This window comes from Acanthopagrus latus, chromosome 3 (genome assembly GCF_904848185.1).
Source record: "Acanthopagrus latus isolate v.2019 chromosome 3, fAcaLat1.1, whole genome shotgun sequence".
In the NCBI taxonomy this organism is placed as follows: domain Eukaryota; kingdom Metazoa; phylum Chordata; class Actinopteri; order Spariformes; family Sparidae; genus Acanthopagrus; species Acanthopagrus latus.
This window is the reverse complement of record NC_051041.1, coordinates 13,834,136-13,859,162: the sequence shown is the minus strand read 5'-3', so window position 1 is coordinate 13,859,162 and position 25,027 is coordinate 13,834,136. Positions and strand designations below refer to the sequence as shown.

The 25,027-nt window shown below is 42.4% G+C and overlaps 3 protein-coding genes and 1 long non-coding RNA gene across 6 annotated transcripts; 1 reads left to right on the top strand and 3 right to left on the bottom strand.

Moving 5' to 3' along the window:
* Nucleotides 1-2,320: 2,320 nt before the first annotated feature.
* Nucleotides 2,321-11,530, bottom strand: sytl1 (synaptotagmin-like 1). 3 transcript variants are annotated; one of them, XM_037094026.1, is made up of 16 exons: nucleotides 11,060-11,527; nucleotides 10,498-10,597; nucleotides 9,081-9,206; nucleotides 8,013-8,161; nucleotides 7,771-7,891; nucleotides 7,023-7,080; nucleotides 6,900-6,936; nucleotides 6,779-6,819; nucleotides 6,419-6,538; nucleotides 6,113-6,279; nucleotides 5,911-6,013; nucleotides 5,562-5,723; nucleotides 5,111-5,189; nucleotides 4,914-5,013; nucleotides 4,508-4,713; nucleotides 2,321-2,768 (listed from the first exon to the last, which is right to left on the bottom strand). In XM_037094026.1, the coding sequence occupies exons 3-16, from the start codon at nucleotides 9,203-9,205 to the stop codon at nucleotides 2,626-2,628; spliced, it is 1,611 nt and encodes a 536-aa protein (XP_036949921.1). In that variant the 5' UTR covers nucleotide 9,206; nucleotides 10,498-10,597; nucleotides 11,060-11,527; the 3' UTR covers nucleotides 2,321-2,625. The 3 variants fall into 3 exon arrangements, with proteins under 3 accessions (XP_036949921.1, XP_036949922.1, XP_036949923.1); XM_037094027.1 differs by lacking the exon at nucleotides 11,060-11,527 and adding an exon at nucleotides 10,897-10,944; XM_037094028.1 differs by lacking the exon at nucleotides 10,498-10,597 and having other exon boundaries at nucleotides 11,060-11,530.
* Nucleotides 11,531-13,132: 1,602 nt separating this feature from the next.
* Nucleotides 13,133-16,439, bottom strand: cd164l2 (CD164 sialomucin-like 2). The gene is made up of 6 exons (XM_037094029.1): nucleotides 16,170-16,439; nucleotides 15,640-15,726; nucleotides 15,112-15,204; nucleotides 14,980-15,021; nucleotides 14,621-14,780; nucleotides 13,133-14,370 (listed from the first exon to the last, which is right to left on the bottom strand). The coding sequence occupies exons 1-6, from the start codon at nucleotides 16,246-16,248 to the stop codon at nucleotides 14,355-14,357; spliced, it is 477 nt and encodes a 158-aa protein (XP_036949924.1). The 5' UTR covers nucleotides 16,249-16,439; the 3' UTR covers nucleotides 13,133-14,354.
* Nucleotides 16,440-16,454: 15 nt separating this feature from the next.
* Nucleotides 16,455-17,955, bottom strand: LOC119017366. The gene is made up of 3 exons (XR_005074411.1): nucleotides 17,816-17,955; nucleotides 17,406-17,516; nucleotides 16,455-17,035 (listed from the first exon to the last, which is right to left on the bottom strand). It is a non-coding gene; the product is annotated as an uncharacterized LOC119017366 (long non-coding RNA).
* A 3,417-nt stretch (nucleotides 17,956-21,372) lies between these two features.
* Nucleotides 21,373-25,002, top strand: gpr186 (G protein-coupled receptor 186). Its single transcript, XM_037093292.1, has 2 exons — nucleotides 21,373-21,639; nucleotides 23,335-25,002. The coding sequence occupies exon 2, from the start codon at nucleotides 23,363-23,365 to the stop codon at nucleotides 24,353-24,355; it is 993 nt and encodes a 330-aa protein (XP_036949187.1). The 5' UTR covers nucleotides 21,373-21,639; nucleotides 23,335-23,362; the 3' UTR covers nucleotides 24,356-25,002.
* The last annotated feature ends 25 nt before the right edge of the window (nucleotides 25,003-25,027 follow it).

Here is a 25,027-nt window from a genome sequence, read left to right as displayed (position 1 = left end):
CTGTGAGGTGGACAGTAGAGAAATAAAAAACATAAAAAGAGAAAAATAGGTAGTGAACTACATTACTACATACGCTACTATATCATTTCCGGTAAGCTTTACAATAATGGTACAAATAGGCTTCTAAACTAATGCATGAATTAGGACATTGCAGGAAGTTACATACAACTTACCCTTTACCAGCCTTTCAAGAATCTGACGCACCTGTAGAAGTATTTAGCTATGTATGCTTGAATAAAAACTAAATTCATAATGGAATTAAAATCACTTACTATGCTTTTACATTTTTTCACATCTTGTGCATGTAAGAGATCAAAAAAAAATAATAATAATTACAAATGTCAAAGTCCGCAACAACAGAATCTCCTCTCTCCCACAGAAAACATTCCTCCTGAAATGCCTTGTCAGGAATCTTTTCTTTAATTCAGTGACCATGTCACATGTTTTCAAAATGAATACCTTACAGCTAGTGTGGCACATGAAAATAAATTTAACACAGCTACTCTGATGTTGTTAGTGGTGCTGGCTCAGATGTGTGTGGGCTGACCAATCAGCAGCAGGCTGGGTATTTGGGAGAGGGAGGGCTTAAAGAGACAGGAGCTATAACAGAGCATTTCAAACAGTGCTGCAGCACTGGACAGTATGAGAAATCTGATGTGTTTTCTGAGCACTAAAGCATGTAAACCTGTTCTAGTAGTAAGCCCCGAATAAGATCATGAACTCGAAAATGAACATAATATGTCTCCTTTTTACTTTCAAAAGTATACTACATTATATTAGGTATGTTCAATGCTGTTGATATGAGATACACTGAGTTGTGTACCTGTTACTTTGACTCTGATCATTGATTTATATAGTGTGTGGGAAAAAAATGATAGACGGTCCTGTCACCACAACACAGTAAAAATACTCACATATGCAGTAGGCCTGTGAAGAGACATGGGTGTGAGAAATGAGTGGGGCTCCCCTTTAATATTGCTTTAGGACCCAACAAAAGATGTGAAAAAAAAAAAAACTTTTAGTGTGTAAATGCACTTTTTGTTCAAGTCCATGCTGGTCCCTGTCTTGCTCACATCTCTTTAATCATCGTCTGTACTGCTGCATAGATCTCCTCAGCAGCCACACTCAGCCGCTCACTGATGAGCAGCCTCAGCAGCAGCGTCTCAGACATCTCTGAACAGCTGTCAGCCCTCACTGACAACACACAGTCCAGCGGCGTCAGTCTGTTACGCAGCATAGAAATTGAATGTAACTGCATCCAGCTATAGCCTTTAACGTGAAAATGTTAATGAGTGAATTAGTTTAGAATTCTGTGCAGTAGGCTGCAGTTCAACGGAAACTTCAACCACTTTACTTACTGGGAAAATGTAGGCATCTGCCAGTTAAGTCTAAATTAAAAACTCCAAATTAATTTCCATCTAGTTTGCATTAATATAGTGACCTCAAATCACTTAACAATGTTTAAAATATCAAATACAGATGCAAGATCCTCAGAGAGACCTTGTCGTGCAAAAATCATACAGATCTAGACCAAATCACACGATGCTGGATAACATGTACATCCAGTACATACCAGACATGTTACTCAAGTAATGTGGTCAAAGTCTATAAAGTTATTAGCACCAGATATTATTTTAAGAATGATGATTTGGCCAATTTATCTAATATGTTCTGAAGTTACGACAATGTCTGATGTTACGGAGATTCTGATTCAATTTGATTCTCATTTAAAGAGATTAATAACCTACAATGGTTAAGACACAAAATCCAAATGTCCATATGAAGACTTTGTTCTGGAGGCCAAATAGCTCCATTTACAGTCTCATTTGTGGTTAAAGCAGGTAAGATTGCTCTCTGCTCGACAGGTGTTCTGACTTATGATAAAGGGTTTACTTAACTGTCTTCTGGAGAAAAAAGGGTTGATACCTGATGTGAAACAGTTTGTTCTGATGCAAAGACAAAATACAAGACATTATCTTCTCTCTGTAATTTGCCTAAAAAGTATAAGGTGTTAGTTTAAAATGTGACCACAAGATGGCAGTCAGCCCATCTGTTTAAAAAAAAGCAAAAATGAATGCATGTAACTGCAGGCTTTTTCTTTCCTATCCAGTTACAGAAGTGACACCTAAGAATTTAATAATTACTCTTGCCTGAAGGAATAACCAAAATACATGTTCCTGTTCCTTTAGAGAACAAAGAGTGCAAGAGGTGTGGGAAACAGCTTGAAATAAATATGTGGTTTTTGATGTCATAAAATGATCTCTATTTTGTCTCCTTGGCATAATATTTCATTTAGTCAGTAAAGACAAATACCAGCTGATTCATCAGTTCAGGTTTGAAATTTAATTAATAAACTACAATGATTACAAATGTACTTTTGTCAGATAAGATACAGACCGAACCAAAACACGTAACAAGTAAACATTTCAAATGCAGACAGATTTGGTTTCCAAACTAAATATATCTAACCTACACCATTAACTCACAATATTGCACCACTACTGCCGCCTGTGTGTGTGTTTGTATGAATGAAAAGTGAAAATAACCAGCTTAAGGTTAAATGTTCTGAGGGGGTATTCTTTCAGTCCAGCCATTATATGAACTAATGTTTGTGCACAAAGAGCGTCAGTCCGACCGGTGCGCAAGGTTAGTTCTGATTGGCAGTGATGTGTCGATCCAGTGGTTTGGGTTTTCGATCATGGAGGTCCACACGGCGACCTCCTCCTCTGTGGAGTCCATCCAGCTGACAGCCTCCCCGTAACTCTGACCTGCCATTAGAAAGCACACAAGGATTCAGCAGTTATGTTGAGGACATTATCTCGGCACAATCCACACACTGGGGAGTTATGCTTTTATGAATCAAGCCATGGAAACAATCCCAATATCTGACCACTATTCTTAAACATACATATAAAATATTTAAGATACCCCATTGTCATGTTTTGTACTACTGTGCAAAACTCTTAGGTTTGACAAATACAATTTCTGATCGAAGCTGTGCATTACAACTTAATAAAGTATATTGTGTCGTATCATACTGTATCATATCTATATATATTGAATCATATCATATTGTATTATACCATATTGCATCATACCACAGTGTGTCGTATCAACAAAAATACAATGGCACACCCTGATGAAAAAAAAGAGCTATATGAAAAATATAAAGATAGATAGTACAAAATGGTAAATATGAGGCAGTCATGTAAGATTACCTATTCAGAGTGGTAACATGTAAATAATAGGTAACTAGCAAAGTATAGGGAATTAGCAGCATAACAATCGAGTAATGCACTGAAGAGTGTTTCTGTGTGTGTGTGGGTGGGTGAGTGAGTCCCGGAAGTCTACTCAAGTCAGCTCTGACCTCTCAATATGAAAACCTTATGTTGGATATCTGTTTACAAGAAGCAAAACCTCATTGAGGTTGTCGCTTCTCACCACTGTAATGCTATCATCTTCCTTCAGGAAACCCACAACAAGATGGAGGCTGCTACTCTGTCAGTGCCACACACGACTCATCAAAACACCAACTATGAGCAAAACAGCACCATCAATATCGAGGCAAACTGGCTCACAAAAGCTAAATTATTTGAGCCAGAACCGTTTTGCACATTGCTTACATGAAGAACTCTGCTAGTGATTCATCCTCCACCACCAACACAATATGAGATATCTCAAATGCACAGTAACACTGTGACACAGTAACCAAGAAATGACCTCGCTGTGATGACACGACCACCTGAAATGCCTGAAATGCCAACAGGACAAACTGCAAAGTGAAGCGCTCGTCTGAAATATTGTCACCACACAACTCCTAAGCACCGCTGTAGGTGAAGCATAAAACTACTTTTATGGCACCATCTACAAATCCATAAAATAAACCAAAGAGTCAAACAAAAACTTTAATGTCGCATCCTCTGATGCAGAAACTGCTGCCCTCCTACGAGCCAACAAAAATGTCAGGGGAGCCATGAGATGGCAATGAATCTGTAATCACAGCTCAGCACACAGGAAATAGGACACGAAGTTGAATGTTAAAATGAGATGGTTGGCACTTTTATTCACTACCTTGTAAACCTATTGCCATACTGCGTCAAATCTCCACTCAACTACTGACTTAAGACAAACATATGTGAGTGAGTTAATTTAAAAAGCACACTGCAAACACCAGACCGGAATTGAGAGGTAAGAGATAAGAGATAAGAGCCTCTGCATAGACCAGGCACAAGAGAACAAATACTGACTGCTGCTTTCAGAACAAGGTAGAGATATGAGTGCTGTTCCCTTCTCTGGTCGCTTTTTACATCATCTGTCACAAATGCCTTCACTGAAACTGGAAAACAGGACCCTACACATGACCAGTCATTTCATTTTTCACTTTTGTATGCTTATAATGAAAGCAACAAAACACACAGGTTATGTTAAATGTATATAATAATACTGGAATCAAACAGTTTGCACCAACGTGTACTGTGGACATATATAAAAAGAGAGGGACGCTCACCAGTTCCACAGCTCAGACGAATCCCTCCTAGGACGTGCGTTTTTAACCCTTCGCGCTGCCAGACAGTCAGCTCAGCGCAGGCCTCCCTCAGGTCGCTGGTGTGGAAGCCATCATACACCATGGTGTGGTTGTAGGTAGGGCTGATGGAGCGCTTGGCCATCCGCGTCTTCTGACCACTCTGCCGACTGGCGTCTGGCAGTATGTAGCTTGTGGGGTGTAGATTATGATTACATTACGATCAAACCAAAATTCTGTCAAATCATTGACACTATGACAGAGATAGACCTAAATATGATAATCATAAATGTGCATGTGAAGTTGAAGAATTATGACAGCCTACTGATGAATATACATGTCGGGTTCACAACAAAAAAATATCACGTAATATGTTGCGGCGCTGACACACCTGCGGACAAAAGAGTCTATTGGGCCCCCTTTGCTGGACAGGAGACCTTGAGCCTCCCGAAGCCAGATGTGAAGCTCTCCTGTCAGAGGCAGACCACCACCTTCGCACAAACACAAGAAGATGTGTGAGACAGCCAGACAGTGTGTGATTGAGTTGGGACACAGCTTGCATCAGTGATGTGTGTGTGCTCTGCTCACCCTCGTATCCATCTGGGATGAACTTAATAGAAAGCACGATAATCCCGCGGCTGTTGATGGAGTCTGGACTCACATGAACCTTTGATGGAGGGTGGAGGGGGGGAATGAGCGAAAAGATAAAGGTTGAGGAGAAGACACAGAAGGGAAGCGAGAGGAAAGGCAAGGGGGAGTGCGAAGCAGGGAAAGATTAGGTTACATAAAAACCTTAGTTGAAATTCACAGCATGTCTTCGTCTCCCTTCAGCTCTCCCAGACACAAGAGACACTCCTCCCAGTATTCTGTGTCTCAAACAAAGCTGCCAAAGCTGCTGTCACACAGACACTCAGATGCTAAGCAAATGTACATGCAGGCGGCATAGCGTTCTGGTAAATATTTGTCTGGGAGGATTCCGACTCGCATTCTAATTTACATGAATACATCATTGTGCATTTGCATGTCTACACTTGCTTACCCGTGGCTGCAGGTCCTGCCACAGCGGCTGACTGCAGGTCCAGTCCCAGAGGCCCAGTGACACCTCCACCTCCCCAAGAAACACATTCCTCCCCAGGGGCTCGGCGTGCCACACAGACAGGTTTAAGGTCCGGCTACGCAGCTCTCCGATCCGCACTTTATACTGCGAGATAAGAGCCAGAAATTTGAAAAATGGAAGGGGCGAGTGCAGGAAGCATAACATGTTATCTTCTACCACAAGGAGAAAACATGAAATATGGTAATTCATGAAAAAGATTCAAGAGCGTGTTGCAGGACACGTGAAGGACAGCTGAGGGACAAATGGCAAGTAAGAGATTTCTGTGTCTCACTCTGAGCATCTGGTCATAGACCGGGTTTAGTGTCTTCTTCTTCACTGACGTTTTCTTCTTACTGTGACTCGACTTGTCAGGTAAGAGATAGGCTTTCACATATCTGTGAAACACATACACACACACACACACACATTTTTGACAGATTTTGTTATGTGACCTTGTCGTTGCATGATGCCCTTCCACATACACTGTCACTTACGGGTCTGAGCGGTTCTTGCGTGCCGATGCGATGTCCTCGCAGCGGTACACTTTGACATGCAGCTCCTCCTTCTGGGTGTCGTAAACCAATGAGAATTGGATGCGGCCCCTCACCTCCACCACTCCAAAATCCCCCGAGCTGAACAGACTCATCATGCTTCCACTGAGCTTTAGCGCACACACGCAGAGCAGAGATCAGTGTTGACGTCATAGTCCAGAGCTGAGTCATCTTGCGTCACTGGATGACCAATTAATCTAAAGTGTGTGTGTGAGTGTAAGTGTGCGTGCATGCATGTATTGCACCTACCGTGTAGCCTGATTGAAGGCTGCCAGTGGAGCTGCTGGTTTTCAGAGAGCTTTCTGGCTCTGGCTCTGTCAGGCTGCTGCTCAGAGAGTCAGTTTCCCCGTTGTGACCGTCAAAGTCATCCTAAACACACAAACACACACGCGTTTTATGTGCAAGCCGTCATCACTCTCTCTATATAACCTGTCTCTCTCTATATAACCTGTCAATTTTATACTCCACTGCTGCATGTGAAAAGTCAAAATGTGATCGATTAATGCATTTAGATAACGAAGAATATGGACTCCGAATAGGAGGTGAAATAAATAGCCCGATACAACCATCAGCAGTGGTAATCTGTGTGTGGGTGTGACTTGTCATCACCTCAGGTTCCTCTGCATGGCCGTTACTTCTCCATTCAGACTCTATAAGCAGAATGATAAGTTAATATCAAAACTACGAGACAGAGAGCTACAGATACACTTAGAGAGAGAAGCTTTCATACCTTTGGATGATGTGGAATTATGTCTTTGATTGAGAACCTGGAATCAGAAACGATTGTTTGTATGTAGATGATTTTTTCCTTGCCAAGAATAGAACTGAGAAAAATAAGCATGCGTACGCAGACCTGTGCTGCAGGGCTTTTTGTTCTGGGTGCAGGCTTCGGTTTAAAACTTTGTTCACTCCTGAAAACACCCACAAGTGATATTAGGGGATATGCAGCAACACACACACACTGAAATTTGGGGGGATTCTTTTGTGACAGACACTTCAACCAGTGTTGTACAGAGAGCCCAGAGTCATTTACTCGAGTAAAAGTGTCTGACAATACATTTTGTGTATCAAAATTAATTTTCTGGCAAAAAGGGGTATGACAAGAAAATTACACATATAATACATGTTAGTACAATTCTACGGATGACTGAAGATGCCAAAATCCAAAAATAAATTATTTATATTTAATATAAATATTCTAATAATTACCTCCATCATGCTACATTTATTTTTACTTTTATTTTTTGTGCATTTATCTGCATATTAGTTTGTTTCTCTGATCTGATGATGTCATTTTTTCTGTATGTTTTTAATGTGTTTAATGTTTCCTTTTTGATGTAGATTTCTAAAATCACATTTTGTAATTTGTCTTGAGTATCATAAAGGCATTATTTATTTATTCATTTATGATCTTGGCAGTTTCAGTCCTCCATACAATTCAGCATTTTTGTAATAATCTGAATCAGTGAGAAAAAAAATTGCATTTTATCTAAATTATAAGCACAATAATTGTGGAATGGTATGAAGTAGCAGAAAATGGAAATACTCAAATGATTAAAGAAATGAGTATCTTCAGTAGTTCAGTAAATGTACTTCATTACATTCCATCACTGCTCTCCTCGTCTTTGCTGTCCTTCAGTCTTCTCTCAGCCTCAGGAGACGTGTTGCCGCTGTGGGAGGTTTCCTCTCTCTCGCCATTGAACAGCTCAGTCAGGGCCACATCTGTAACCATAGCAACAACCACAGAACCATCACTGGGATATCCCATCCCATACAACAGCAGGAAAACAGGCACCCGCAGGTCTGTAAAAGCCTAGAGGTGGTGTGTTAACTGCAAACAGACCTCTGTTCTTTGTCTTCCTGTGACGTATGGTGGCGCCGACGAGGGAGCTGCCCGACCGGCTGCGGTGGCGTTTGCTGCGCTCTTCCGTGAACCATGCTCCCGACAGAGAGCGCAGACGCGTCGGGTCTGTCTCTTTCTCCTCGAGGATCCTGCCGTGTTGACACAGGGCCGAGTTTAAAAAGCAAACAATCACAACCTCTGGTTGGCAAAAGTCAGCTGATGATAACTTAGGTCACAAACTAAACAGTCACTATTTCCACTTCTTACTGAGCAGATAAAGCACTGAGACCTGTGTCAATCATACCGAGAGGAAAAACACACAATATCTGACTCGCCAGGTTTACATGTACATTAACCACAGGATTCTGTAAATATTCTTTAGTTTCACAAAACTAAGGACTGGCTATCTACCTTAGGAGCTGGGACATTGTGATGGGAAGTTAATTTTATTTACTGATGTTTTATAGACTAAACAATTGATCAAAAACACAATAAAAAATAATGATAATCTATCATTAGCTGAAGACAAATCATCAAAAGCATCACAATTGGAGACAACAGGTTTCTCATGAACTAACTCAGAGCTTCCATGGGGCTCTCTGATCATGTGGTTTGTGGTCGTTAACAGCATTACAAACATTCTTCACATGCAGGAGCTGCTCTGCACTGTAGGCAGAAATAATCACTGCATACTTCATGAACTTCCCTCACTAAGGCAGAGGCTGAACGACCAATCAAGCCCAGTTATTTGGCTTTCATCAGCTGGCAGACTCACAGCAAGTGGTGGTTAAATGGAAGTGCTTTGTTAAAACTATAAGGTGCCTCATAAATAAAGTGAAACTATGGAAAAGCCAGACGTCTAAAACAAAAATGTGGAGTGGAGATGGCAGATAATGATTCTAAAATTAGCTAAAGTCATAAATAGAATGTGCAGAACTAACACTTTTGCAAAGCAGTCAGCCCACTCTCTGACTTGACTCGTCTTGACTTGACATGTTCCCTTTTGATATTCTGTACATTTTTGTTAATAACTGGACCCCTAAAGAAGGATTAACAGTCACCTCTGACCTTACACGTCCTTCGTCAAGACGACGCAACTCCGAATCACGCTGTAAGACCTGCAGGATGGTGGATTGCTCCTCATCTGTCAGATGGCTCAAGTCAAGAGAAGGGTCAACCTGCTCCTCCTCCATCCTGGAAGCAAAACCACAAACAGACGTCACCTATTCATCCCTTATTACTATCAAACGAGCTGTAAAAACAATACTGAAACCTAAACCGAGTCTAGTGTAAAACTTGTTGTTTCTGCTTAACCAGTGCTTCCAATCTTCTTGCTCTATGACCCTTCAAATGAAGCACTGTTATTTGCTATCTATTTGCTGTCACATGTTGGATATGTCAGTGAGTTCAGAAAAGATTTTTCCATCTCAGGTTCTAGGGGCCAGAGGAGATACAAGTTTCCAGTTTTTCATTAAAAAAAAAGCAAGGAAATTTCAGGAAAATATACAATATTATGTGTAGCTGACACATTTATTGTGTTCTAGCTTATCCTGTAAATCATCCCTCAGGTGTATCTCTTCCTGTGGTTGGGAGCCACTTTTTTGAACCCTTCAATACACTTTGAAATCATGTTTTCCTCCAGTACCTCTGGGACCTGTGGGTGAGGACACATGCTGTGTCAGGTAGGCTATTCCTGTCTGCTTCGATTACTTTCATCCAGGCTCGCTCCAAATACTCCCCTGTATAGACTCTCTCATCTACAATGCCTTGAGTATAAATGCTAGTAATAGTAATTAAATGGACACTTCTACCCAAAATCAAAAATACATATTTTCCCCTTGAACTGTCAATTTTATCCATTTCAAATTTTCTCACTGTGAGTTGAAGACTTTTGGAGATATCAGCTTTAGAGATGTCTGCCTTCTCTTGAATATAAAGCAACTAGACATCACCTGGGTTGTGGTGCTTAAACAGCCAAAAACAAAACAGCTCAAGCTCAACTGTAATGTCTCTCTCCAGAAATCATGATCAGGTTACTCATGATAATCCACAGACTTTGTTGTGAGTAATCTAATTTTAAGTCAGAACTATTTTCTCTCCACCAAATTACACTCAGTGTAACTTTGGTAAATGTATTTTAAGTAGGGTATTTTGAGTCAGGGTAATGGCACATTGCTGTTCAGGCTTTCAAAGCCAATACATCCAAAACTCTGTTACTTACAACAAAACAGTCTAGATAGATAAATAACACCTTGCTTTATTGGAAAAATATACATGTATGTCCAGGATCAATAATTTATTTTGAAAAGTATACATTGTTGTATGTTTTGAACTGTCCCTTTAAACTGCCACTACGTGGTTTGACACCGAGTAGCCTGATGATTAAATAAACCCTGCAGCACGACAGTACAATCATTTTTTATCTCTTTGACTGAGTGAGTGAGTGTGGGCGTGTGCGTGTGTTCCCTGTCTTGGGGCTACTTACCTTTGAGTATTTAACGCATGCGCAAATCAATTATCCTTGCCAAGCGGTTGGGAGTTTGGTAAACAGTGCAACGAACGTAGCTACTTTCACAACCTGACACCTAAACAACACAGAAACATTAAAATGGCAGCGTGTGGTAGAGAAGATAAGAGGTAATAATAATGATAGTAGTTGCAGTAGTAGTAGTAGTAGTAGTAGTAGTAGTAGTAGTAGTAGTAGTAATGATATTCCAGTTTGACAGCACGCAGTGATGTACTGATCTGAAATTGAACAGCTGCTGTACCTTTTTTTTTTTTTTTTTTTTTAAACACAACGCAAGCTGTCAAGAGTGCCTGCTCATGACCATTTAAATAACGTTTCCCTGCAGGTAAAACAGGCCGGTTCAGCACTTGAACTCACCACGAACAAGCTATGCGCGAGAGAGAGGACACCTGTTACCACTTTTTCCGCCTTTGGAGCAAAATTTAACCCCCCCTTGCATTTCTTAAAAGTACACACAAAATCGAGCGTAAATCCCCCTTCCCTCCCTCCAAAAAAAAAAAAAAAAAAAAAAGTATGTTACCTCACTCGTCAGCTTCCGTCCGTTCCATGCGTGGAAAGTTTGGAGAAAAAGTTGTTCCGTGTGCGGTGTGTGCGTGTCGAGCTCCGTGTGCAGCGCCGTGAACACGCCCTCCTGAGACACCACGGTCAGCTGGGAGCCGAGCGAGAGCAAACACAACACACACGATACACAAACGCGTGTGTGTGTGTGTGTGAGTGTGTGTGTGTGTGTGTGTGAGTGTGTGTGTGTGAGGAGCGTCAGACAGTGTGTTGTTTGACTGTATGATATGACTCACATAAAACACGGATGTTTTAGCGAATAGCAGGGTGGAGGTGGGCTGTAACTTTCTTTCTGTAGCTGTCCACACCTGCTAAACACACACCTGCCCCCTCACCGAAGCTGCTGCACCCACACCTGTAGCCTACAACTTCTACTGCACACACACAGACACAACGTTTTGCTTGTTTTAAACCTTGTCGAAGAAAAATACCTTGAAAGCAGACATGAGCAAAAAAAAAAAATACTTTGGAAGGTGAAAGTCATCCTTACTACTTGAGTAAAAGTTTATGTCAGTATCTGATATCCTATTGAATGTACTCATGTAAGTGAAGTCATTTTCTAGCAATAACTTAAAGGTGTAGTTTGTCAGATAAATTCAAAGGTAGTTGTAGCTCCAAAAACTTAGGGGGCAGCGAATCACCAGAGTCGCTGCGGCTAACAGCAAACTGCTGCTCTTTGCTAGCTCTACTTGGCTGTAGCTAGCTACCGCTAATTAGCTCGTGGCCGGATAGCTGTGAAGACTGTATGGGTAAGTTTAATTTAGTTTTCATCAACTTTGACTGACCCATGTTTCATGATGAGCTAGTGAGGCAGTTAAGCACTTAGATGGTGTATGGTGAATTTTTCTGTTCAAAGAAAATAGAAATGAGTGTTTAGTTTCTTGACATTTTGTGAGTTTATGTTGTATGTAATTTATCACGCTAACAACTGACACGGTACAATGCTGTATTAGTAAAAGGCAGGCCAGGGCTAGCTGTCTAGCTTGCTAGTGTGCTAACGTCAGCAAACATCTTTTCAGCGCAGTACATAGACGTTTTTGACATACTGTCAACACTGTTCTTTCTTCACAATCTGCTGCTGGTCATGTCTTACAAATTGATCCTTTAAGTGTGAAAAGTACAAATAAACCTGCATTTTAACATTATATGAATGTGCTGCATACTATAAGCTGACCTAGTACTCACCGGGCGGACTTTCAGATACAATTTTTGTGATTATAGGAATCAGTTTTGTTTTTATATAAGGGCAGATGGAATAAATTGATTTCAAATTTGTGCCACTGTGGTTCTGAAGCAGCGTGTAATCTGCTAAATAGCTTGCAGCTAAAGTTATTGAATAAATGTAGTGAGTGAAAAGTTTGACATTTGCCTCAGATAATAGAAGCACTCAGTGTAATCACCAAAAAAGGGTACTTCAGTACAATACTGATATGTCAATCTAATCTGTTAAATGCCATCACTGGTTTTAAGAAGAAGAGAAAATAGCCAGCAGCACATGAAGCCTGCCTCAACTGTTCAGTGTGCACTGTGGTAATGTGTGTGTGCCTGACGTCCCTTTCTCTCATTAGAAATGTGTTTGTGTGTGCGTTGGGGGAGGGTCAATTTGGAGTGTAAAAGATCTGTATTCAGTCCTGTCCTTTGTCATCAGACTTGGATCACAGCCACAGTCTGCCCTGTTGGGAACTTTTTTTTGTGTGGGCTTATTCAAGCCTCTAGGTCCTGGCTCGGACGGCGACTGCTTCATCCAAACAGCCATCTTGCTGCTCCCCTGAAGGCCTCTACCAGCGCTCAGACCCTGCTGTGGACTGGGAATCCCTGCTGGCTTATAGATTAATAGGTGGATCTTATCAGCAGATACTGGGGGTGTGTCCCTGCCCGCACCCAGAATCAGTTCACTTGTTCTGCAAACACACGCTCAACACGTACTGTACAATCTCTTTCTGTGATTAGCTGCTCCCAACTCCTCATTTGCATGCAAACAAGCAGACATGACACACACAGGCAGAGACAGAAACAGGTGTTTGTCTTCAGTTTATTGAGACTGCCAGCCTTTTTAAGCATTTCTCATTCTAGTGGCATCACAAGAAAAAAATCAAACATACTCATATCGCTCAACTTAACCAGCATTAGCATGAGTAAACAGGGTCACATCACATCTCTTTTACTGGTTATAGAGGGGTTAAAGCTGTTATGCATTTATGTAGTGTAAATATAAGCAGTCGAAACAAAAATTTGTTAAAAAAAAAAAACAGATATCACACGCACATCAGAGGATTATTCATGAAGTGTAAAGTTCTACTACTATTACTGCTGCTCTTTGGGCCTTGTGTTAGATGATGAGCTGTATTCTTCTATGTTCCTATGAGTTGTTCAAAGGGTAACGCTATTAATTTCACACATTAAAATGTGTTTACAGGTCTTGGGGAAGTACTACTGCATATGTGAAAAAAGGGGTATAAATTGCCTTCGTTTGTGTCACTTGCTGGAACAGATGCATGGTGTGACATCACTGGTTTATCAGATTACATAGAGCCACCAAAGGCTTTATACTACCTTTTTTCACACATGCAGTAATACTTCTGTGGACCAGTGAACTTTAAACTTTAAGATGGTTCCTCAGGGTTCCTATCTTAATTACCTAACTCACTGCAGCTTAAAGCATAGAGTGAATGTACAACAAACGTAAATAATCTAATTTTTTGTTTCAGTGAGTTATATACTTATATTCTTCAACAAAATCTTATTTTGGTCTATTGCAGGGATCTTGAAAAAAGTTTGAACCATCTGTTATGACCTTGTCTGACCTTCTCTCTACATGGGATTATATCAACCTTTCCCACAGCTGCACTGTACTATTTACACAGTTGAAACATTGATTCAGCTAGTGGCTTGTTGTTTGTAAGAGGACAAACCTGTAACATGTAGTATTGGTGAAAACTCGCAGTGGGTTTCATCACAAAGGAGAGAAAATCAGTCTTTTTTTTTTTTTTTTTTTGCTCCTTGGTGGCACACCGACAGTCAAAACGTGTCTGAAATGTAAATACAATACAAACACAGTGAACACATGCAGATACTCTCATTACAGGATGAAATGTCCGCTCATAAACACACCAGTCCTCTAGGGGTACACAAGGGGACCAAACCAAAAATGGGAAATGGGACAGGGGAAAAAAAAAAAAACTCTTGTCGTCACAACTGGATGAGTCACTGCTTGTCGTCCTCCAGCCTCATCTTCTTGCCCTTCACATGTCTTGTCTTCACTGTGGCTGCTCTCTGTATGGAAACACACAGAATCCTGATATGGACTGATGGGTTTTGTGGATGGAATCTAAATACAATCTGGAGGGGTGTTAAAGGTGAATCACTGTATCATTGCTGCTGTTGTTGACGCCGGCCACCAGAGGCCACTGTTGCACCAACAGAAAATCTCTTCACACAGTGACACATTTACATGCAGGCACCTAAACTGATGCAGTCACGCGAAATACTCTGTTATCTGGCACCTACGTGCACACAAACTCACATGGGGTCATAGCTGCTCTGCTCTTTGGATTTGAGGAAGCGCATGGCAAGGAGACCGCCTGCCTGCACGCACAGCACCAGTATGATTCCCCCGATGAAACTGGACATGTCAAACTTGGCCTGGGAGAACTGTGGGGGTGAGCTGGTGTTGCTTCCGTCACCTGGGGGAACAGAGACGAATGGGTTTGATTAATCTACGGTGAAATTAGATGAAAGCCAGGGCTTTTTTCTGTGAAAGCTCTGACTAAATAGCAATAGGGTACATTTTTTACTCAGCTCTAACGGGAATCATAAATGTCTGACGCAAGTAAGAGGGGAGGGGGAGTAAAAGGATGCTGGAGGGGAGAAGGTATAATTTACCCGAGTCACCGTCCCCTCCTCCTTCAGCTACAGTCTCGACAACTGGGAAATAAAAACACAAAAAGTATATTTGAGTTACTGAGGCTGCTGGGAAACATCCTGTGTTCATATTGGAGTGTGCTGTTTGCTAACCTGTGCACAGGTCAGACACTCTGGTCCAGCTACAGTTCATGGAGTTGTCTGCTGAGTTGCCGTCGTCAATCACACACGTGCCTGTGTCATTACCTGCGAGAGAAATAACAAGCATTTTATTGCGTGTGCGCACCGATGCCCCCATGTTAAAAGAAAACCGCAGCAACGGTCCCCTCTTGGATGCCCCCTATGGTAGATAAACCATGATGAAGTGCCCTCTAGGGTGCCCTTCTAGTTCACTTTTAAGTGTCTCACGACTCCCTGCTCACTGGTGCCCCACCTCATACAGCTGGTGCCCCCTTTTTTCCCCCTGCCCCTTCCCCTCAAGCTCTCTGCCACTGTGTAATTGTGTGTGTATCGTGTGTGTTCCTGGCATACTAAATAATTCAGTCATCTTGTACAAACCTGGGAAGCTTATGTTACAGCAGCTGTGATGATTGAATTACTATCAGAGGTCAGGTGTGTGTGTGTGTGTGTGTGTGTGTGTGTGTGTGTGTGTGTGTGTGTGTGTGTGTGTGTGTGTGTCACCGTTTGGACAGAGCCTCCAGACACAGCCAGTCAGGTTGAGCATGGAGTCTCCAACGCACAGGTCACATGAGTCGGCTTGAGAACAATCTGTAGGAGGGATAAAGCTGGCAGTCAGGTGGAAGAGTCACTCAAAACGAACTGATTGGCCAACTCACATTAATCTTCCCAGAGAAACATTTTTTGCAGCTTGAATATTGCCAGACTTCCCACGAGTCTGGACAAAGTCGGAAAAAGACAAAAGTGAGTAGGCAAATAGAGTGATGCCAGAGAGAAGACAGCAGATTCTTAGTCATGTCTCATAGTTTTTGCTTATTTTAAGGTTGTGAGAAATACTTCAGGACAGACCATCACCAGAGGTAGATACAGGAGAGAAAAAAATTGAGAGAAAGGCCCCGCGAATGAGATCGAATTATACTGGAAACATCAGAAGTGTAGGAAGATACACAAACAAGTTTCTAAAAGACCAAAATATACTGAGATGTTCACACAATAAGAAAAAACAAATAAGACGGATGAGGATGGACCCATACCTGACTGTGAGTACACAGTGGGCACCACTGCAACAAGCAGCAGTGTGGAGCAGAGGACCTTCAGTACCAGCTGCTGCATCCTGACAGTCACAGAGCACCAACAGCTACAAACGTTGGTGCTTGGAGAAGAAATGGTTGGATCTCAATGAAAAATAGCGTCCGAATGTTCCAAAAAGAGATATATATATATATGGCTCCTGGCTGGAACACACAGACAGAGAGAAAGACAGGAGACACAGAGATCTGTGTAACATGAGCGACACACAAACTTGGTTTCCTGGCAACCGACTGGTACCACCTCCACCCTGCTGAAATACACACCGGTTTGGACGGAGTGATACCTGTTTATCTCAACAGGCAGTGCATGCACACATATTAACATATAAATCGTTACAAACATAAACAACAGTGGGACAAACGACAATACTGACTGCAGAGGTACCCACATTAACAAAAGGACAGACAGTCATTTAGGTTCAAATAATCTGCAAAAAAGCCTTTATAGTCATACTTAAACCCATTTTTCCTTTGTTAATTTTCATGACTAAAGCTGACAGAGAAAGTCCTGGTAAGATTTGAGATAAAGATAAGACTAGAATGGCACTCAGTAGTGTGAGTGCATACCTCTGCCAAAGCCCAAAAGTGCTCTTTAATTCAATCGAGCCTGATGCAAAATCAAATAAAACACATTTAAATCTGCTAGATCCGGATTTCTTTTGGATCCGCTTAACATTATACTCACACATAGATACCAGCTACCTTAATATGCCTGACTTTTTTAAACAGGATCCACGCATTATTTTGGGGGCAAAACTCATCATCCATCTAAGTTTCATTGAAGTCCATTTAGTATTTTTTGTGGGATCCTGCTGACAAACCAACAAGCAAACAAACAAAAAAAAATTAGTTATGGTCACAGCACATTTTCGGTGTATCTCTTTCCTACGTTACATTAAATAGCATCTAACTGAAGCACAGTGACAATGCCAATATGCCATTTTTAAGCAGGTGTTGATGCTCATGCTTTTTACAATCTAAGTAATATGACCTTGCTCAAACAGAAGGGAGAAGCACCATAATAAGACTAAAGAACAAAGTATTAACCGAAAGAACATAATCGATAAAAGCATTCTGGTAGGTAGGAGGAATCTGTATGATCAGTCGTGTAGGGAGTGGGCGAGTGGAAGTGTGCTGTAGGAGTGTGGTGCCGTGAAAACAAAGGAAACGATACAAAACCGAATGTGGAGGTGTGTGAGATGGGGGAACATCGTGGACTGGCTTCACTCCAGCTGTTATGCGTAGGGTATTCCCAGGTGTAAAGATTAACTCCTGCAAGTCTGTAGAGACCTGTAGAGAGAAGGCGGAGGCAGCAGATGGGTTGTCACATTAGTTTAGTGTTTAAGCATACCGGCATTTGCTCATTTGCACTGAACAAGAGATAGGATAAAATCAATCAATTCTACATGCAAGCACACACCTTCAGACCCTTGCCTTTTTCATTTTTACCTACAGCACAGTATACAGTATGCCCACAACCTGCCTTTCATACATTGCCAGCCCTCGAACCTCAGAGACGAGTCTGTACGTGATCTCTAAAAACCCTCTGGATTCTGAGCATTCAGTGGCTTAAAATGTGCCTGTCTTACCTTTTATTCAATTCTTTATCAAGTAGAAATACTGGATCCTTTCACCTGGGCCTTTTGAAACCCTCTAAGAAAGCAAACTGAGCACAACTAATGTTCACATCAAGGCCAAACACTGTGACAAGAGGTGTCAAAAATGCTTCTTGTTAAGTGCTTACACGCCAAATAAAGGTGGTAACCAATGGCAACCATAAGATAAAATAAGCAGGAATCTACTGAGCGTTTTTCATGTGAAGACTGGAACAAATACAGTCAGGTTAAAGCTGTTCATCTGCACGATCAGGGCACTCATTTCGATCAGCGATGTATCTGTAGTACTTAACAAAATATGTCTCGATGGATCCTGTCCAGTAAAGACAGCTCTAAATATACTGTCGGTGCGAACACACGCTGACGTTTGAGCGGAACTTACTCAGGAAACCGTATAACCAACGTACATTTCACAGTCTGTGCGTCAACAGTCTATCACCTCTCATTATCACTTCAAATGTGTCACTGTCTGATGAAGTGCTGCCACATCACTTGTCAGTCCACCCAGACATAATTGGTTTGTCTATGACAAACTAATCAGACAAGGTTTCAGGGTCCATGTATGAAGCAAGATACTGACTAATTACCAGATGGATGGATGGATGGATGGATGGACAAACACACAAATTATGATCAGAGCTAAATGTGCAGCATCTGGACAGGATAATTCCATCATCACCTACTCACCCCATGTCGATGGAAAGTCTGGCGAAGTTTAATGATCACTGATGATTAAAACATTTCTGGAGTTTCACAGCGAAACAGCATCGCAGCATTCTCCTAAAACAGCAGAAGTAGATGGGGACTTGTTTTAAACAACTGAAAGCCACTCCTCCGGGGTTATCTAAGTCTTGTGATGCCCTGAGATCCCAAGTTGATTCAAAGAGACAGTTTTCACACCCCTTTAAGGCTGAAATCTTCACTGTATCTGCTAAGCAACAAGTGTCAACGTACCCTCTTTGGAGCCATTATATTTTATTTATTTTTTTATTTTTGGGGGGGTTGTTTTTTTTTATGTTTAAAGATAAGTCCCCAGTCACTTAAGCTGGTTAGGGGCATGCTGCAATGTTGTTGAAATGTGTTGTGATGGACTTTCCATCATCATTGGTGTGAGCAGATCATCACTGAAATTTCAATTTTGATCGATCTCACCCTTTAATGTCTGACTGATCGTTTTGTACGGAATGACAAAACAACAAAAACAGGTCTCACAGTGCCCTGCTTAGACAGTGCTCCACAAGTCCCAGCTGCACCTCTGCACACGAACATGCAAATGCACCAGCGCCAAAAGGAACAAGTGCTTCGACCTTTCGAAGTGCTTCTTTGTGATGGAGATGCTCTGAGTCACCGCCTGCAGTAACACCGGACCAAGCCCTCGAAATCAGATACGCTGAGCCCAGAATCACGACACACTTCTCAGCTCTGTGCAGTGAATACCAGCACCTCCATCACCATCACCATCACCTCCTCCTTCCTCCTCCATCACACCGACGTGGCTCTTGTACTCCCACCTCTCATATGTTCACTCACACATTGTCTGGGGCTCCTCTGCACGGTGACTGCTTTGTGTGTCGGCGTGTATAAAAAATAAATAGATAAATAGAAGACACAAAGGGATATTCCGCAGTCTTGTCGGACATGATTTCCCTCCTCCACGACCAACCCCCCCCCCCAAAAAAAACAACACAGCAGGGACAAATAAGAGGATGATGATGCCATTTAACAGCCGACGGCGGCGAGACGACTTGTCAGTCGCAGTGCATATGTAGGCTGCATGTGAAGTAACAAAAATACATAATTCAGACACAGGAAATAGGAATCCATTGAATGTGTGACAACCTGGATTCATGATATTCCTTGGAAACGTGTCAGTCTGTGATGTTTATAGGAACAGTTATTATAAAACCTGTGATATTCTGTGGTGGTGCTATGTGTCATGAGAAATGGGACGCAGACAGAGTGTTTCCTGAGGTGAGCGAGACAAAAACAGCTGTAATATAGGTGTCAGTGTGTGTTTTTCTTTTTTTCTTTTCTTTTTTTTTTTTTTGCACTTTTAGTGACGTAGGAGGGGTCTAGCTTCAACAGGAAGCGTGTCCTAATATGGCTCGGGCTGCAGAGATCCCCCCCGGTTGGCGCATTGATATGCGCGACCACGTAGTCAATCGTTACAGCCCATCCTGCAGCGCCCACTCACTATCAAACCGGGGAAGCCGAACGATTTCCCCGCTGTTGTTAGGACACTGCAGGTGTCAGGGACCCCGGGAACATCAACACATTAGACAACACGCGTTATTAATCATATGCCAGCTTTTATTCGATTATAAGAGACACAATATGGCACATACACATCTTAATGTGTTCGCATAGAGGCAGATACTCACTGGCTTCAGGGATTATTAGATCACATATGGGAATCTCATAATTGGCCAGAATGGGAAATGTTTTTGTCTAAATGATGTAGACGTGTGTCTTTGCTTGCAGGTACAGAATTAAAGGGTACAGTCAAAACACAAGATATCGCAATCAAGGCACATTTACAGATGAACACAATGAAGGACAAGATGTACTCGATGTTAAGGAATGTAAAGTGCTGTGTGCTGAGGAGGCAGTCTCACCTCAAGGCTGTCCGTACTGATTAAAATACCATTAATATAATATAATATAACATAATATAATATAATATAATATAATATAATATAATATAATATAATATAATATAATATAATTTTATGTCATAACACATCATATCATACCATAGCACATCATATTATAGCATATGATATCTATATAAGATATATAAAAGATACGTCGTAGATCACAAGCGATAATAATAGTCATGATAAATATTACTATTATAACAACAAGAAGAAGACAAATGATGTGTTTAGGCAAAGTTTATCTTTAAAGCATAGAAATACATTTAAAAAAAGACCAGATGAAAATGTTAAAAACTGCATTTAAAAGTATAGATTACATAAATATTAAGTAATTATAGATTTTAGATATAGATTAGAGGAGTTACATAACACAAATGGCACATAACTCGTTGTTAGTGGACAGTTGTACGGTATTCAGTGTGTGTGTGTATGTGTGTGTGTGTGTGTCTTTTTTACAGTGCGGGACGACTCCCCATGAGTCATCCTGATGCGTTTCAGCACCGTGGACAGCTCCACTGACAGCTCCGTCCCGGCAGCCCGCCACCTCTGAGCCCAGCCCAACGCGAGACAATCTGCTCTCATTCAGCCGGGCCCCTGGGTCTGATTGAGAAAATGACTCTGAGCACGAGGCGGTGGGGTGGAGGGGATGGAGGGGTGGTGGTGGTGGTGGTGGTGGTCATTATTATTTACCAGAAACGAGAACAAGAATGAACCGCAGTGGGAGGGGTCGACTGAGATGCCGCATTTTTCTGAATGAAATTACTCCGCGCACGCCCCCTCCTCCTTACTCTCCCCGCATCCTCTACGCTCGCCCCTCATTGGTCGAGCCTCCCAGTCGCTGACGTCAGGAAGGCTCTCTTGTGGATGAGTCCGCGCGCAAGAGCATCCATTCTGCCTCCCATACGCGCCCCGAAGAGACCGAAGAAGAAGAGATGCTGGAGACGCCAAGAGAGAGTTTGGTGCAACTTTGATGAGGACGAGAGGGAGCAGGGAGCGGTATCACACACTGGGAACGTCCTTATTTAAACCGGTACCGAGCTGCCGACACCGTCACCACATCTCCGCGTCTCCATCATTGTCGGAGGAGAGAACGGACCTGGGCTTCTGCTGCAAAGGAACCCAGAAATCGTGCCAGCAAAGGTGAGACTGACATTCCGTTGAATGCATGTGTACGTGTCTGTGCGGTGTCTGCGTGTCCATGTGTCCGTGCGTGTGCCGGGGACGTCCTCCTCTGGTGCAATGAACCTGCAATAGTGTTATACAACAGGGACCTCCGCACAGGCAGGTGGGATATACCTCCTCACTCTGAGACGTGACAGGGCGGAGGATGAATGTCTCCTCAGTCCTCCTCCCGTGGGACCAGACGGATCTTAAAATAACATGTATATAGAATGGAAGGCATGCAGTGGATGATGTATTAAATAACAAGGGGGAGATTTCCTGAAATATCCCGATCGTGGTCTAATGTACAGCACAGGGTTTCTCATTAAAGATACACGGCAGTGCACGGTACATGGACACTCTGTCCCGTGTTCACACGGTGAGCTTCATATGTGAGGGAAGCCTCAGACTGGAGCTCACTCACTTCATCTGCAAGTGTGTTTACAGATTTAACCAGTCACACTGTACATCATATTAACGCTATAATGACATTTTAGATGCATGTCAAAGGTGCTCCCGAAAACGTGTGCAGGATTAAAAATCAAGGTAGACGACGAAAGGATTCAAAGTGACAATGTTAATACATATATTATTAATATAAGCTGTTGTATATTAAGGTCAGGTTGATCAATATCGTAGTGATGCATCCAGGTTCTGGTAACTCCACATATTGCGTTGCACTAATACGCCTAAATGTTTATTGATTACGCTTGGCGTGACTTCCCGCAAGACTATAGATGGTGACGTCACAGACACCTCAGGAGTCAGCAGGATTGTTACATAAAATGTACTTGTGGCGACTTAGAATAATGTGAAGATGTTGGTACGAGCTGGGGAAATGATGCAAGTTCACAATGAGATCGAAACATGCAGCTGTTTCTGTTTTGTTATTGCATGTTTTCTTTTTCTTTTTTTTATAACCCTGAGGCTTTTTTCAAATTCAAAATAACCAAGAAGGGCTTTGGCTCTAAATTATCTGGGCTATAAACAGACTGATATGGGGCTTAATCAGAATAGGAATCAGAAATACTTCACTGAACCCCAAGGGGGGGATTGGGTAGATCACAGCTGCTCCTACTAGAAAAGAAATATATGAACAGATAATAAGAGAAAATAAACAGAGAAAGAGTAAGTAAGACTAAGTACTATATAAATTCATATGAAAAAAATACAGTTAAGTGATTAAAAGAAATGAGAAATAGTGATGCAAAGAAAAGTAGTATTGCAATTTGTGATAAGTGACAGTAGTTAACAGTACAAACAACAGTAGAATGGTGCACATGATACTGCACAGAAAAAAATGCAACAAGGTTGCAACAACTGTATCGGTTATTAGTCTAATCAATGAACGCTGAATGTTTTGTCACAGTACTAACGAAATCAAATCAATTTATTATCCCTCTTTTATAATTATAATTAAACAGCAATACAGGACAATATACTATTTTAAATGATAGGAGCAGAGGAGTGCCAGGGCAAGAACAACTGCAACTTCCAGTAATGGCTGTATCTGTTTTTATGAGTTTAACATCCCAAGTCCTCTACTGCCACATCCGGCCTCCACAGGCTCAAACCACAGCTTCCACGTCAAGGCTGTTTAATTCCACAGATGGAGATGTTAAAGGCCCATTAGAGCTAATAGCAACATTTGCTCTCCTTTTTTCTCTCTCTCAGGTTGTGTTTGTGTGACCCCTGATCAGCCATGATCCTGAACGCCTCTGACGTAGGCTGGGATGAGTCATCGGGCACAGACCCCTTCTTCCCTCTGGACCAGATGGACAGTCCACCTCCATATGAAGTCCCGCCCCTCACAGTGTGGGGCATCGCCCTGTGTGTTTCGGGAACCCTCATTGCCACTGAAAATGCAGTAGTGGTCACCACCATCTTGGCCACACCGTCTCTCCGCGCCCCTGTTTTCCTGCTGCTGGCTAGCCTCGGGTTGGCTGATCTCCTGGCGGGCGTCGCTCTGGTGCTGCACTTCCTCTTCCTGTTCTGCGTGGAGCCCAGTGATTGGTCAGAGTTGCTGACCTCTGGACTGCTGGTGACGTCGCTGACTGCCTCACTCTGTAGCCTGATGGGTGTCGCTTTGGACCGATACCTGTCTTTGAGCCACGCCCTCACCTACGGCTCAAGCCAATCACGTCACAGAGCCGCCATCCTCCTGCTGCTGGTCTGGTTGGGTGCATGCATCATCGGGGCGGGGCCTGCGATGGGATGGCACTGTCTCGATAATCCAAACTCCTGTTCTGTAGCACGACCTCTGACCCGGACATACCTATCACTGCTGTGTGGTGGCTTCCTGGTGGTCGTAATGGTGACCCTACAATTGTACGTCGGGATCTGCCGCGTGGCAAGGCGGCATGCCCATGCCATCGCAACCCAGAGGCACTTTCTCCCTGCCAACCAATCATATGCAAGCAAACATGGCCGTGGGAAAGGCTTCTCTCGGCTGATCCTGGTGCTCAGTGTGTTTGTGGGCTGCTGGATGCCTTTCTCGCTTTGGGGGCTGCTGGGAGACGCGTCCAGCCCTCCTCTCTACACCTATGCCACCTTGGTGCCGGCGGCAGGCAGCTCGCTGCTGAACCCGATACTCTACAGTTTGAGAAACAAGGACATTCGCAAAGTGCTGCTCCAGGCCTGCTGCCCCCACAGATACACACAAAACACACACATACACTACCCTGTTGATGTGTAGACTGCCAAACTTCGCCAGACTCCAACCACCACACAATCTATGCCAGACATATCACTGTTTGTGTGCCAAGATACACACATAGCTGCATTGACTATCATCCAAATCCAGAACATTGAGTGTCAAACAAAACCCCCCCACACACGCATACACACACACACACATACTCCCACACGTGCAATCAGCACTTTCTCAGAGAGAAAAAGTCCTTCTGCGAACCAGAATGTCCTGGACTGTCCTGGCTGGCAGCCATTTTGGGATTAAAGACTATACATACTGTCTTGTATGTACTTTGTGCCTCATTTTCAATCAATTGTAGATCCACTGGATCAGAAGACTGGCAAAATCACAGGGATGCTCTAAATATCCCCAGTCATAAAAAAGTTGATCTTGTATGTGTTGGCACTTTAAGACGAGAGGGAGGGAAGGGTTTTACATGTAAGCCTATCACAGTGTAATGACATATGTGATCCAAAGCCCAATTTTATTTACTTGAATGTCGAGAAAACACAGTGTTTAAGATCTTTGAGATTCTATTTTGCACATGCTGTTATAAGCACTTTGAAAGGTACTGACCATATGTTCGTGTTGCACAACCTTTTTGAGATGAATTTTTTATACCGATGAATAATAAATATGCTTTTTTTCTACTGGGTGATGTCAGCACTCTTCTCT

Bases quoted from the DNA above. Each gene is read 5' to 3' on its own strand.
- sytl1 (XM_037094028.1), bottom strand. From the start codon at position 9,205: ATGGAGGAGGAGCAGGTTGACCCTTCTCTTGACTTGAGCCATCTGACA. The intron at 7,892-8,012 runs GTCTGTTTGCAG...CTATGGTTACAG, and splicing joins CAGGAAGACAAAGAACAGAG to ATGTGGCCCTGACTGAGCTG. The intron at 5,190-5,561 runs GTAAGCAAGTGT...CCTCCATCAAAG, and splicing joins GGCAGGACCTGCAGCCACGG to GTTCATGTGAGTCCAGACTC.
- cd164l2 (XM_037094029.1), bottom strand. From the start codon at position 16,248: ATGCAGCAGCTGGTACTGAAGGTCCTCTGCTCCACACTGCTGCTTGTT. The intron at 15,205-15,639 runs GTGACACACACA...TTTCTCTCGCAG, and splicing joins CTGGAGGCTCTGTCCAAACG to GTAATGACACAGGCACGTGT. The intron at 14,781-14,979 runs GTAAATTATACC...CTGTTCCCCCAG, and splicing joins AGGAGGGGACGGTGACTCGG to GTGACGGAAGCAACACCAGC.
- gpr186 (XM_037093292.1), top strand. From the start codon at position 23,363: ATGATCCTGAACGCCTCTGACGTAGGCTGGGATGAGTCATCGGGCACA.